At 38.8% G+C, this 15,190-nt stretch overlaps 1 protein-coding gene across 2 annotated transcripts in view; it reads right to left on the reverse strand.

Moving 5' to 3' along the window:
• Nucleotides 1-12,185: 12,185 nt before the first annotated feature.
• l3mbtl3 (L3MBTL histone methyl-lysine binding protein 3) overlaps nt 12,186-15,190 on the reverse strand; it is a 60,934-nt gene continuing 57,929 nt past the window's right edge. For both annotated transcript variants that reach the window (XM_067416678.1, XM_067416679.1), the window contains exons 20-22: nt 14,181-14,335; nt 14,034-14,096; nt 12,186-12,549 (exon numbers count right to left, since the gene is read on the reverse strand). In XM_067416678.1, coding sequence (XP_067272779.1) covers nt 12,406-12,549; nt 14,034-14,096; nt 14,181-14,335 — 362 coding nt within the window. In that variant the 3' untranslated portion in view covers nt 12,186-12,405. The remainder of the gene's footprint in view (nt 12,550-14,033; nt 14,097-14,180; nt 14,336-15,190) is intronic.

Genomic DNA, 15,190 nt, shown 5'->3' on the forward strand with positions numbered 1-15,190 from the left:
TTAAACCCTTAAAGAGGTGTTTGTGGGAGTATATTAAGCATAAACTGAAGACGGGTTCACACGCCTCAATAAACCCCAACCAGTGGAATATAGGCTGTGTTCAGACATTCTTAGCAACAAATCTTTTTTTGCATGTTTAAATTGCATCTAGATGGGGCTTTGAAACGTCTGGACAGCAAAGCAAGACATACTATACACTGACCTAAAGGATTATTAGGAGCACACACTAATACTGTGTTTGACCCTTTCTCCTTCAGAACTGCCTTAATTCTCCGTGGCATTGATCAACAAGCTGCTGAAAGCATTCTTTAGAAATGTCGGCCCATATTGATAGGAGAGCATCTTGCAGTTGATGGAGATTTGTGGGATGCACATCCAGGGCACGAAGCTCCCGTTCCACATCCCCAAGATGCTCTATTGGGTTGAGATCTGGGGACTGTGGCGGCCATTTTAGTACAGTCAACTCATTGTCATGTTCAAGAAACCAATTTGAAATGATTGGAGCTTTGTGACATGGTGCATTATCCTGCTGGAAGTAGCCATCAGAGGATGGGGACATGGTGGTCATAAAGGGATGGACATGGTCAGAAACAATGCTCAGGTAGGCCGTGGCATTTAAACGATGCCCAATTGGCACTAAGGGGCCTAAAGTGTGCCAAGAAAACATCCCCCACACCATTACACCACCACCACCAGCCTGCACAGTGGGAACAAGGCATGATGGATCCATGTTCTCATTCTGTTTACGCCAAATTCTGACTCTACCATCTGAATGTCTCAACAGAAATCGAGACTCATCAGACCAGGCAACATTTTTCAGTCTTCAACTGTCCAATTTTGGTGAGCTTGTGCAAATTGTCGCCTCTTTTTCCTATTTGTAGTGGAGATGAGTGGTACCCGGTGGGGTCTTCTGCTGGTGTAGCCCATCCGCCTCAAGGTTGTGTGTGTTGTGGCTTCACAAATGCTTTGCTGCAGACTGGATGCTCTTCCCTTTTCACACCATTCTTTGTAAACCCTAGAAATGGTTGTGTGTGTAAATCCCAGTAACTGAGCAGATTGTAAAATACTCAGACCGGCCCGTCTGGCACCAACAACCATGCCACGCTCAAAACGGCTTAAATCACCTTTCTTTCCCTTTCTGACATTCTGTCTTGCTCAAAAGTTCACACACCTTTTGCAGAATCTGTGAAAAGGTGAATAATTTGAAGTAAATTAAAGAGATCATACAAAATGCATGTTATTTTTGTATTTAATGTTCTGTTACATGTTTAAGTTATTTTACATAAAAGATGTTTACATATAGTCCACAAGACACAAGTGTATGAGCTCTTGACTCTTAATCTTGTGTGTCATTCCCCGATGATTCACGGCTGTGTGTGTGTGTGTGTGTGTGTGTGTGTGTGTGTGTGTGTGTGTGTGTGTGTGTGTGTGTGTGTGTGTGTGTGTGTTGTGATGGTTGTTCTTGAGTCTCTTGTTTGTCCTGATCAGTTAAACCTCCCAGCGTTCTTCAGAAAAATACTCAAATCCTTCAGTTTTTCAGCATATTCGGTATATTTGAGCCTCTCCAGCAGTAGGTGTGTGATCCTGAGATCTGAGGACGATTGAGGGACTCAAACATAACTATTAAAAAAGGCTCAAACATTCACAGACACTCCAGAAAGAAACACGACACATTAAGAGCCGGGGGTGAACACTTTTGCACAGGATGAAGAGGTCCACAAAATGTTCTAATTGTGTTTAAATCTATATATTTTTTCATGTAGTCCTGCCCTTCAGAAGCAACAGAGGATGCTTACATGTTTCCCGGAAGACAAATTAAGTTCAATTTACTCATCTCCAAATTCAAAAAGGTTTCACCCCCGTTTGAACAGGGTCGTTTTTATAATTGCAGCTGTTTTTGTCTTGTGATCTCTATATGTAAACATGTTTTATGTCAAATATCTTTTTCAGGACAGCACTAAATTAAACATAACATGCATTTTGGCTGATCCTCTTATGTTGTAGTTCACTTTTCACAGATTCTACAAGAGGTGTGTGAACTTTCGAGCAAGACTGTATATATTTTGCCAGCAGTATATAAAACATATAAATCATAGTTAATGCTGTTAGATGCTCCATGAGTACCCAAATTAATATTGTAACAGCCTGAAGATATGATGATCTGTGGAGTGCGATGAGATGCGAGAGTATCGGATCCTTCACTCCCGGTATATTAGATTACGGAAAAGTCAACACATGCCCTTTCATAGTGCTTTATAAACAAATTGGTTTGCATCAAAATCCTCTACATTAAGGAATCAAAAACAGGACATTTAGAACACACACACACACAATTTGATAAATTGACCCATATAAAGGCACAATATGTAATTTTCACCACTAGAGGTCGCTTATACAAAACAAAGGCGTGGCTTGATGACGCCTAGATTTCGCGAGATCATGGGAGTTGTGCAGAAAAATCATATTCATGCTGATATTGCTTAATTATATTCTGTAACACGTTAGTATGGGGAACACATATTCACTATTAACTCTGACTTCTGCCTCAATAAACTCCTAATTTACTGCTTATTAATAGTTAGTAAGGTAGTTTTAGTAGCGTTTAAGTTTAGGTATTGGGTCGGATTAAGGGATGTAGAATAAGCTCATGCAGAATAAGGCATTAATATGAGCTTTAGAAGTGCATGATCATAGCAACTAGTTAATAGTTAATAACTGAACCTTAAAGTAAAGTGTTACCAAAATTAGTAAATCCAATGTACATTTTTTCCTAAAATCTTACATATTTTATTGTAAAATCCCCATTCTTCTCTCTCTCTCTCTCTCTCTCTCTCTCTCTCTCTCTGTCTCTCTCTCTCTCTCTCTCTCTCTCTCTCTCTCTCTCTCTCTCTCTCTCTCTCTCTCTCTCTCTCTCTCTCTCTCTCTCTCTCTCTTCTCTGTGCTGTTTGAGGTATTTGTGCTGAATGGATGAAGCTCATCACACACACATGTGTGTGTGTGTCTCATGTTCAGACATCGGGACATCGCTCCTCAAAAACAGCCACGGAGGACCATCTGTTTCCAATCCGAGAAGGCCAGTCATATTTTCCATATTCATTACAAAACAGTGGGAGACACTTCACATTTGACAACTGCAGTCATTTAACAACAGTTAACATAGCAGGAAGAAGATTAACTTAAAACTGATTAAATATACGTACGCTTGACAGCTAAACCTCAGAGTTACACGACAAGTATATCTCTCTTAGAAGAAACTGTTACACCGCAAAAAATGCTCTTCTTCCTCAGTCATTTTGTCTTGTTTTCAGTCTAAATATCTAACAATTCTTAAATCAAGATGCATTTACTAGATCAGTTAAACGACATAAGATATTTATTCTTGTTTTGTTGAAAATAAAATCTAAATGAAGTGAGTTTTTGCTTAAAACAGGCAAAATGATCTGCCAATGGGGTGAGAAAAATAATCTTATTTCTGATTGAAATCTTGTTTCTTGTTTCCGTCCCAAACAGAAATAAGATTATTTTTCTCACCCCATTGGCAGATCATTTTGTGGTTTGTGTGAGAAAACGAACAGTATTTATATTGTTTTTACCTCTTATACACCACTACGTCCGACTGATCCGAGGGCGCGCGTGTGTTTCCTGTGGTGTACAAGAGGTAAAAACGATATAAATACTGTTGGTTTTCTCACACACACCGCTGGTTTGGTGTCTTAGCCCATCAGTGTGTACTTACGATGGGGGATTGTTTTATTTGGACTTCTCTGTGTCTGCTCTTTGAGGTGGTGACCATAGACCTGCATTATGTGAGGCACAGACAACAACGGTTTGACCTAAAATGATCAAAATTGAAACGACTGGGGGAACAAATACTCCTACATCTCGGATGCCCATGAGGGAAGCTAAAATATATCAAAACTTAATTTCAAAGTGAACTATCCCTTTAAGTTACTACAACAGTTTAAGAAACAGTCATTTAATTACAACTACAAAATGTTTTAGAGTAATGTAATATATGAATGAATGAACGTTTGTGCCAAAAGGGTTGTTTCTTGTCATTATTGAACCGTTTTATCAGTTGAGTACAGAACCCAATGGTCTATATCGAACCCCAATGAAGCCTTTTCTCTAAGAGTGTGCCAGGTTTATTTGCAGTGTGCTGGTTACACGAGGTGAACCAGAACAACACGGTTATCTGCAGGCATGTGTTCAGAGTTAGCCGTGGGGCTTTACGGCGGTGTAATCTACCCTCCTGATTGACAACAGGTGCCGGAGATTACACCGGACGCCACAAATGAGAAGCCAGAGCTGCATCTGAAACTCAACACTTGTGTACGACATTTGGTTTGAAACTTCAGTTCCAATCGCATACTATCCATACTAAATAGGATCCACCATTTTCCTGTGCCGCGTCCCAATTCGAACGGTGATGGGATGCACGTGACCAAGAGACTAACCCTGCGTCCCAATTCGCATACTATCCATCCTAAATAGTATTCGAAAATAGAATTAGTATGTCCCAAATCGTAGTATGTTGAAAAGAGTATTCCAAAGATTCCCGGATGGTTTACTATTTCCGGTCCGAATTCACAGTATGGATCGATGGGCACTCTAACGGCTGATATTGCCCACAACCCATTGCGAGTTGGCCGAGGATTCGATTAGAACTACAAACGCGGATAAAAAGCGTTAAAAAACTACAAACATGACGGATGTGCGAGTTCGACGGTTAAGTAGAGAAGTTTGGATAAAGGGGTTTGAGTGATCGACTATCAGTATTTAACCTGACAAAAATATATTTATTCAGTGTTGTCACATTATATTTCACCTGCAGCAGCATTGAGGACTTTTGAAATGACACGTTTGGCCATTAACTTTTAAATGCATCATTATATTTAAACTGTAAATACATGAGGAGAGTCTCTGCATTAAAGACCCACACATAGCAGATCAACGAGCGGCTACATTTCTCTCCGATACGGTAGGAGATTAAACTGAATGTGGAGGATTTGAACTGTGACGAATCTGACGATGATTGACAGGGCAGATAAACGGTGACGGGATGCTCGTAACTAAGCGACAGAGTCCGTTAAAGATGGCGAAGTAGTATCTCCCGAAGCTTGCATACTTTTCTACTACACACTCAAAAGTATATACTTTTTCTTCACAAAAAGAGTACATACTTTTAGGACGTAGTATAAGTAGGCGAATTGGGACGCAGCGTAAGTAGTCCCATACTCTTCTGCTACACACTCAAAGGCATGTAGTTCACATAAAGAGTACACACTTTTAGGATGTAGTATAAGTAGGCGAATCGGGACGCAGGGTATGTTCAATATTGTTGAGTGTTAGAATGTTTCGGATAGATGCTTAGCAACCGACAGCCAATCGTGAGCCTCGTAGCTAATCATGTGCTTTGGACAGTCATGGAAACACTGCGCATTTCATAGAAAAAGTAGTTTCAGTGTTAGAGGGAAACAATGGCAAATTGTGACAGAAAACGACGCATTAAGACCCGGGGGTGAAAACCTTTGCATAGGTTGAAGATGTCCAAATTTTTCTCATTTCGTTTAAATATATATATATATATATATATTTTCATTTAGTCCTGCCATTCAGAAGCAACAGAATATACTTAAATATGTCCTGGAAGACAAATTAAGTTCAATTTACCTTGATCTTCAAATCCCAAAAGTTTTCACCCCTTCGTCATGTTTCCTTCTGGAGCGTCAGTGAAGGTTTCAACCTTTTACAATAATAGTTATGTATAATTATAACTATGAAAATATCTTATTCAGGACAGCACTACATTATTCACAGTTTCTGCAAGGGGTGTGTAAACTTTTGAGCGAGACTGTATACTTAGATATGACGGTAAATTAACATTTAATCATTTAGTGACATTAAATGCAGTTGACATCCCATAATGCCTGTAACATTGTCATTGTATTTTCTTTAGCTGTATAGTTCTGGCAATCACAGCTGTCAAATGTTTGCCAAAAATGTAACAAAACAGTGTACTGTTATAAATTATACAGCAATAAAAAAGGCCCACCAAAACATATTTAAATATGATCGAGCATTATCGAGTGTTATGATACGAAGGATGAATGAGGCTTGGTTAGTTTAAAAATAGTTTCTTTTTGAAGAATATTTTGTGGATTGTGCAGTATAAATGACCAAAACGGATTCAATGCATAACGGAGCAAACTCATCTGAGCTGTCAAACTGAAGGATATATTATATTTCCAATCCATCTCGATGCGTAATGTTTGATTATTTTTGGATTTAACCCTTGCTATGCCACTGAATGTCTGACTACACGTGTTGCAGATGATAATATTTCAGTTCATCTGTTATTGCTTCAGTCGCACGGCTTATTAAGTCACACAGGCGCTGTTATGATTTAATTATGCGTGTGTGATAATCAGTGAGCACAGATCTGATCTTCATTATCCACTTATTCATTTGTATACTCCACACACAAGTCCAAATCACAGTCACTGTAGGTCTGTCAAACCTAGAGGAAGTTTTGAATGGCCATTGATCTCAATCTGAACACGTTCAGAATCTGTTGCTCATGGAAACACAAAGCACATGAGCCGAAATGAAGGCGCCAAAATCCCCTTCATACTGGACTCACAGGAACATGACAGCTCGGCAATCGCTCTGCTGTCCAATCAGAACACCAGTTGCATAAACCACTTAGACTAGTCTTACAAGTAAGTCATCACATTTTTTTCTTAAAGACTGGTCCTAACTTTTTAAAATGAGTTAAAATGGTAGATCAGTTCAGTTTGAATTAGGAAAGTAAGACTGATTACATTTTGACTAATTGCTAGTTGGGCAAATTCGTGCTTTAGACAGTCTTAACATAGTGGCTAAGTTTATACAACTAGCCACAGATTGATCCGTTTTATAAAATAATGATCTCCATCTCCGCTTGTTGACGACAGGCAAAGCTTAAAGGGATAGTTGAGCCATAAATGAGCCTGATGTTGACCTGCTGACCCCCAGATGTAGGTGTGTGTGTTTCTTCAGGAGAACACAAATGAAGATTTTTAACTCAGCCGTTGCTCGTATAATGCGTGTCAATGGGGTGTATTTCTATGAGAGTAAAAAACACACACACACACACACACGAGTCCATATTAAACCCTGCTGCTCGTGGAGACACACTGATGTCTTAAGACACGAAACGATCACTTTCTGCCAGAAACACAACAGTATTTGTGTTATTTTACCTCATATCAGACGAATCTCATCTAGTGTTCCCAAAGCCGTTACTTCTGCTGAGTAAGGTCAAAATACCGGCGCGATCATAGATATATTTACACAGATTCCTCATCCGACCGATCCGCACAGGCACTAATGATTCCATCTGCGTACCCTCAGGTGTAAAGTTGTAGCCCAGGAATCGTTCAAATAGTCGGTGTAATGGAGACTTCTCAGCCCTGAGGAACAGTTTTGCAGTTTCTCCCTCACATGCTAATAATGTTTTGACCGGTTTGGAGAAAACCGATATTACCAGTGTAGACCAGAATGAAGTGAAGTTATGTAAAACCTTGTCCATAAACTCCTGGAATACAGAGCTAGCCCATAAGGCATGACCCAATACTCATAGTGGCCACCCAGTAGAGCATTACAATAATCTATCCATCCATCCATCCATCCATCCATCCATCCATCCATCCATCCATCCATCCATCCATCCATCCACTCATCTATCCATCCATCCATCCATCCATCCATCCATCCATCCATCCATCCATCCACTCATCCATCCATCCATCCATCCATCCATCCATCCATCCATCCATCCATCCATCCATCCATCCATCCACTCATCTATCCATCCATCCACCCAACCAACCACTCATCTATCCATCCATCCATCCATCCATCCATCCACTCATCTATCCATCCATCCACCCAACCAACCACTCATCCATCCATCCATCCATCCATCCATCTATCCATCCATCCACTCATCTATCCATCCATCCACCCAACCAACCACTCATCCATCCATCCATCCATCCATCCATCCATCCATCCATCCATCCATCCATCCATCCATCCATCTATCTATCTATCATGGACCAGCTGGAGTTTGTTTATTAAGCGAGCAGGGCAACCACCCAGTAGAGCATTACAGTAATCTAGCCTTGAGCTCATGAACGCATGTACTAACTGTTCAGCATTTGGCATTGAGAGCATGTGCTGTAATTTAGATATATTTTTAAGATGGAAGAATGTGGTTTAACGAGTACAAGAGTATTTTATGATCTATAGTGTCAAATGCAGCAATAGTTTCAAACCCAATTCCTCACATCGCCAACACTTAATTAAAAATGAACAAACAGCAGGTATTAGCAAATATGAATCTGGGTGATGTGTGTTAATCTAGATGAATGAGTTTAAAGGACGGGACACACACATAACGAATATCAAGCTTCCTTCCAACATCAGAGACATGTTTAGACTTGCCCAGTCGGTGTAATAACAGATGAATCCCTGGAGAATATCATTACTATCATTATCTCCAACATCTCCAGAGCTCAGCACAAAACCAGCCGTCGGTGAGTGTAGGCAGAACCGTATGAAGCAAGCAGTGGCTAGCAGGTTCTCGCAATGTTACACTCAATGCCATTTTGCACCAAAAAAAAGAAATCTTCCTCTCTTCGATATGAGCCCATGTTTAAGTGACTCCAGCTGCCACGATTTGTTTGCAGCTTTTCTCTTTTGCCAGTTGCAGAAGTTAGCTGAACCCGGTTTAGATTGAGTTTAGCGAGCTCACAATGCGTGTTCTCTCAGGGTTTTATTGAAGTGTGTTATCTATTCTACCAGTTCCGGGTTTTTAAAGGTCATTTAACGCATTACAAGAGTCACATGATGTGTGTCTTAAGCAAACATTAAAAAGACAGTGGTGTAGTTTGGATCATCGAGTTTATTTGCAAATGAGTTGCAGTGAAGTTTAGCAGTCCACCCACCAGTGCTGCACGTCCAAACCCTTCCTTATTTACACGTCTTTACATTTCATTTCATTCCCCAAACATGTTCATTATAAGCTCCCGTGACAAGAAAGGAAAACAATTCTACATGATAAATGAGCTTTGAAGGAGAAATCATAATAACCAGCATTTCAACACTATACAACGGTTTAGATTTAAACACACACACCCAACACTTCATTTTTAAATAGTCAAAGTATTAAATTTGAATGAATGTGAAGTATTTAATGCGGCATGCCTCAGCGACAGAAACTAAAGTAATACGCATGTCTGTATATTAAAGGAAAAGGACACTGTTTTACTTCTTATACTGTGCACATGAAGGTATTCATAAGTTACATTCTATTACAAAATACCAAATATGGCTCTCGCAACGTTTATTTGTGCCTTGAGTGTCGCTTCACTCTCCGTTCTCCATCATTACATCCGCCGTATCGAAAACAAAAAACATACATTGGCCTTGATACTTCACTCATAAAATCCATAACTAGATGAAGAAGAGAAGGACTGCGCATTAATATGACAAATGAAAGTCATATGATGTTCAAATATCATGATCAGCACACTGGAAAACCAGAGGATCAGTGTGTGTTTATCTGATATATTCAGCCTCATTCTGCCAACTGGAGAGGACTTCTACGGAAGCCTGTTTGCGCCACTAAATTTAAAAAATAAAAGAGTAATTGCGACTTTTTATCCAGGAATTCTGACTTTTTTTCTTAGTCAGAGTTTTACATTTATAACTCGAAAATGTGAGAAATAAAGTCAGAATTGTGACTATATAACTCGCAATTTTGAGAAATAAAGTCAGAATTGTGACTATATAACTCGCAATTTTGAGAAATAAAGTCAGAATTGTGACTATATAACTCGCAATTTTAAAAAAAGTCAGAATTGTGACTATATAACTCGCAATTTTGAGAAATAAAGTTAGAATTGTGACTATATAACTCACAATTTTGAGAAAAAAAGTCAGAATTGTGACTATATAACACAATTGTGACTATATAACTCGCAATTGTGACTATATAACTCACAATTGTGACTATATAACTCGCAATTTTGAGAAATAAAGTCAGAATTGTGACTATATAACTCGCAATTTTGAGAAATAAAGTCAGAATTGTGACTATATAACTCGCAATTTTGAGAAATAAAGTTAGAATTGTGACTATATAACTCGCAATTTTGAGAAAAAAAGTCAGAATTGTGACTATATAACTCGCAATTTTGAGAAATAAAGTTAGAATTGTGACTATATAACTCACAATTTTGAGAAAAAAAGTCAGAATTGTGACTATATAACTCGCAATTGTGACTATATAACTCGCAATTTTGAGAAATAGTCAGAATTGTGACTATATAACTCGCAATTTTGAGAAATAAAGTCAGAATTGTGACTATATAACTCACAATTTTGAGAAAAAAAGTCAGAATTGTGACTATATAACTCGCAATTGTGACTATATAACTCGCAATTTTGAGAAATAGTCAGAATTGTGACTATATAACTCGCAATTTTAAAAAAAGTCAGAATTGTGACTATATAACTCGCAATTTTGAGAAATAAAGTTAGAATTGTGACTATATAACTCACAATTTTGAGAAAAAAGTCAGAATTGTGACTATATAACACAATTGTGACTATATAACTCGCAATTGTGACTATATAACTCGCAATTGTGACTATATAACTCGCAATTGTGACTATATAACTCGCAATTTTGAGAAATAAAGTTAGAATTGTGACTATATAACTCGCAATTTTGAGAAAAAAAGTCAGAATTGTGACTATATAACTCGCAATTTTGAGAAATAAAGTTAGAATTGTGACTATATAACTCACAATTTTGAGAAAAAAAGTCAGAATTGTGACTATATAACTCGCAATTGTGACTATATAACTCGCAATTTTGAGAAATAGTCAGAATTGTGACTATATAACTCGCAATTTTGAGAAATAAAGTCAGAATTGTGACTATATAACTCACAATTTTGAGAAAAAAAGTCAGAATTGTGACTATATAACTCGCAATTGTGACTATATAACTCGCAATTTTGAGAAATAGTCAGAATTGTGACTATATAACTCGCAATTGTGACTATATAACTCGCAATTTTGAGAAATAGTCAGAATTGTGACTATATAACTCGCAATTTTGAGAAAAAAAGTCAGAATTGTGACTATATAACTCGCAATTTCGAGGAAAAAGTCAGAATTGTGAGATAAAGTCTTTGCTTTGCTCAATTACGCTTTGTATTTTTTTATTTAGTGGTATGAACGGGCTTCCGTTGATTTCTAACCTCACACTTGCGCTCGTGAGTTAATTTAATTATAATCAGTTATTCGACAGAGACTGACTCAAATGGAAGCAAATGCATAATTGCAAAGGATGCAGATCTCGCTTTGCAAACGCTTAATGATCTTCATCTAGAGAGCTCAGACAGCAACAGTCGGATCCAGAACATGAGGATTCAACACCGTCTGGAAACACCAGTGTCCGTTTGAGAGAAACAGAAGCTGTGCGGCATTCGTTTAGCACCTGAATTCAGAATAACCCTTCAGCGAAATATACATTCTCTACCACACCTACACTACATGAAACCGTCATGTGTCTTAAAGGGTTAGTTCACCCAAAAATGAAACTGATGTCATTAACTCCTCGCCCTAATGTCGCTCCACACCCGTAAGACCTCCGTTCATCTTCACACACAGTTTAAGATATTTTATATTTAGTCCGAGAGCGTATGCAAGTGTATGCACACTATACTGTCCATGTCCAGAAAGGGAATAAAAACATCATCACAGTAGTCCATATGAGACATCAGTGGGTTAATTAGAATCGAACGGTTATGAATCAGTGGATTGATTCATGAATCGGATCAATGAATCATGAATCGATTCGCTGATTCATAACCGTTTGAATCTTTATTTGAGGATTGAACACAAACGCGGAAGAGAAGCCAATGCTGAATAAAGTCGTAGTTTTTGTTATTTTTGGACCCAAATGTATTTTGGATGCTTCAAGAGACTCTAATTAACCCACGGATGTCTCATATGGACTACTGTGATGATGTTTTTATTCCCTTTCTGGACATGGACAGTATAGTGTGCATACACTTGCATACGCTCTCGGACTAAATATAAAATATCTTAAACTGTGTGTGAAGATGAACGGAGGTCTTACGGGTGTGGAGCGACATTAGGGAGAGGAGTTAATGACAGACATTTCATTATGGCGTGAACTAACCCTTTAATAAGGGCATACATATACACGTGTCAGTCTAAATTAATTATGAATGTCATTATATGTCCTCAATCTGACACAATCTATAGCGTATGAACCGTCAGGCCGAGCCCTTGGACTGAAGCAGTAATGATCAGCGCGGGTCAGAGTTCGTTGCAGGCCGAGTTCTCCGAGGTTTTAAACATCAGGATGGAGTTGTATATTTTCAGGGCCGGTCCTAGTTTAATGCTGAGGATCTTCACCAGGTCCACCTGGGTCAGTAACAGGAAGGCCTCGCCGTCAATTTGCTGAAACCAAACACAGCTGTCAAATCTTTTATAATGTCAAGGTTAACCTCTACAACACCGTTATAAACAACTGGCTGCTGAAAGATCTCACTTCTGTTTACAAACGGAGACATTTGAGACATCAGGCATAACATTATGACCGGAAAATAACACTGATGATCTCTTCATCACGGCTCCTGGCCAAGGCTCATTGATGCACTAGTCCATAATTATTCTCATGTTATAACTGATTAATGGACATAATCATTATTATTTGTCTAAATAAATTGAAATGAAAGCAGTGAAAACTAAATCAGTCACTTTAAGAGCTATAAGTGAATGCACACATTGCAATCATTAGTGTTTTTAAAAGACGAATTTTAAGAGGCACGGCAGATATTATCATCTAAAAGTAATATGAATGAAATGAGGACGCACAATTAAATATTGCATATCTAAACTATTATAAACTAAATTAAACATTATAAACAAGTGAAAATTCTTCTTTCATAGCTAATTTAGCTTTTGTTTATGGTGAAAAGTTGTAAAAAGCCAAATAATTATTATATTGACCTACATCATTTTGCTTTGGTCTAAACCATATTCTTTTACTTTGTATAATTGTATCTGTCTTTGAAAAATAAGTATTTTTTCTTTAATATTAAATAGACATTTAAGGTTTGAACCAAAACAAAAATATTTTGTTCGTCCAATGTATTTTTTTAACTGTACATTTCATTTTACAAAACAATGATATATATATATATATATATATATATATATATATATATATATATATATATATATATATATATATATATATATATATATACACACACACACACACACACACACACATTTTTTTTTATTCTTTTTTGTAAATTAAAAAATCTGTATTAATTTAAAACATGATCCTGATCAATCGCTCCCGTTGTGTGCACGGACTGGACTGACTGCAGGATATTCAGAGTGATTTTATCCAACAGTTCAATAACCAACAAGTGTTTAATGTTAAGTAACTTCCATTTTAGATGCGATATCACCGAATGAGCCATCATGCGCTCTCACTCCTGCAAAAACACTCAAAATAAACTCTTTCATAATATAGGAAGATAAACTCATCTTCACCAGTTGTCTGTTGGACATAGTAACAGAGTACATAATTAGAAAACAAAAGGAAGAGAAGAAGAGGAGCGAGGGATGTGAAATAAGAGGAGGACGAGCAGACAGACGGAGGGAGGGAGGGAGAGCAGGATTATTTACAGCACCAGCCCTCCGGCCTGTTGAGCAGTGTTGTTAGTGATAAACAGCCATGATGCTGTGACGTGGGATGACTTGACATGCCTATAAATGGCTTCAGTGAGATCTTCTCTCATATCCCATCATGCACCTTGCACTCTCTTCCAGGAGATTCTGTTCCGAAAAATGCCCCAGATACTCCGGCTGCCAAACCTCACGAAGGAGGACTAGTTTAGCTCTTCTCGTGATTACAGGGAATCATTTACCTCGTCTCTGAAGGTGCGCACTTGTTCTCTGCAGCCTGGAAGTCCTTGGATAAACTCAATCACCTACAGAATAACAATGAGGATCAGAGGAGGGTTCAGCTGACCTCAAATCAAACTCGCATTTCACACCGCTGGAGACCTGCGTACCTCATCCACGCTCCACGCTGCCACTTTACTGGCCGTGATGCCCGCCACTGTGGGAAGAAGCTTACTGTGCTGATCCCAACAATGAGGCATGCTGGGAGACGGGCTGGAACATGGCATGAACACAGACTGGTGCAAAGCCTGCTGCAGAGTCAACTCTGAGAGAGAGAGAGAGAGAGAGAGGGGGGGAGAGAGAGACAGAGAGAGAGAGGGGGGGGAGAGAGACAGAGAGAGAGAGAGAGAGAGAGAGAGAGAGAGAGAGAGAGAGAGAATTAATAAAGAGCCCATATTATATCGTTTATGTGCTTTTAAATGTTGATTATTTCCTCATATTCTCCATTGTTGCGGCTCCTCTCATCCCAGTCTGTCAGTAACTCTGTTAGTTCCTGTCTCTATGAAGCCCCTCCTCCTAAACAGCACAGTGCGCTCTGATTGGTCGGCTGGAGCAGTGTGTTGTGATTGGTGTTTGGGAAATGTCCCGCCCCTTACCATAACATCAGTTTCAACACACGACTAACTAACTCACCCAGGCCCCGCCCCTTTATTATGCGCATTAATTATGTTAATGAGGAAAATTGTGACGTGTTTGTTTACAGCAGCACCCTGAAAAAGGAACTAGACATTAATATATTTTCATGAGGGCAAAAGGACATACAGCTCTACTACTGTTACATTATTACAGCTTTGTCTCAAACAGGGGGAAATGTTCACAATTAAATGTCAACATCCATTAATATTACTATCTGATCAAGCATGTTAAATGAATAGCACTGATGATCTATGGAGACAGTGGAGAACCGGCCACAGGGTCATGGGCGGCCAAGGCTCATTGATGACCGTGGGGAGCGAAGGCTGGCCCGTGGGGTCCGATCAAACAGACGAGCTACTGGAGCTCAAACTGCTCCAGAAGTTAATGCTGGTTCTGATAGAAAGCTGTCAGAATACACAGAGCAGCTCAGTTTGTTGTGTGTGTGTGGCTTACCTGAGGAACACATGGCCCCAGGATGCACTAT

This window comes from Pseudorasbora parva, chromosome 15, assembly GCF_024679245.1.
Source record: "Pseudorasbora parva isolate DD20220531a chromosome 15, ASM2467924v1, whole genome shotgun sequence".
NCBI lineage: Eukaryota > Metazoa > Chordata > Actinopteri > Cypriniformes > Gobionidae > Pseudorasbora > Pseudorasbora parva.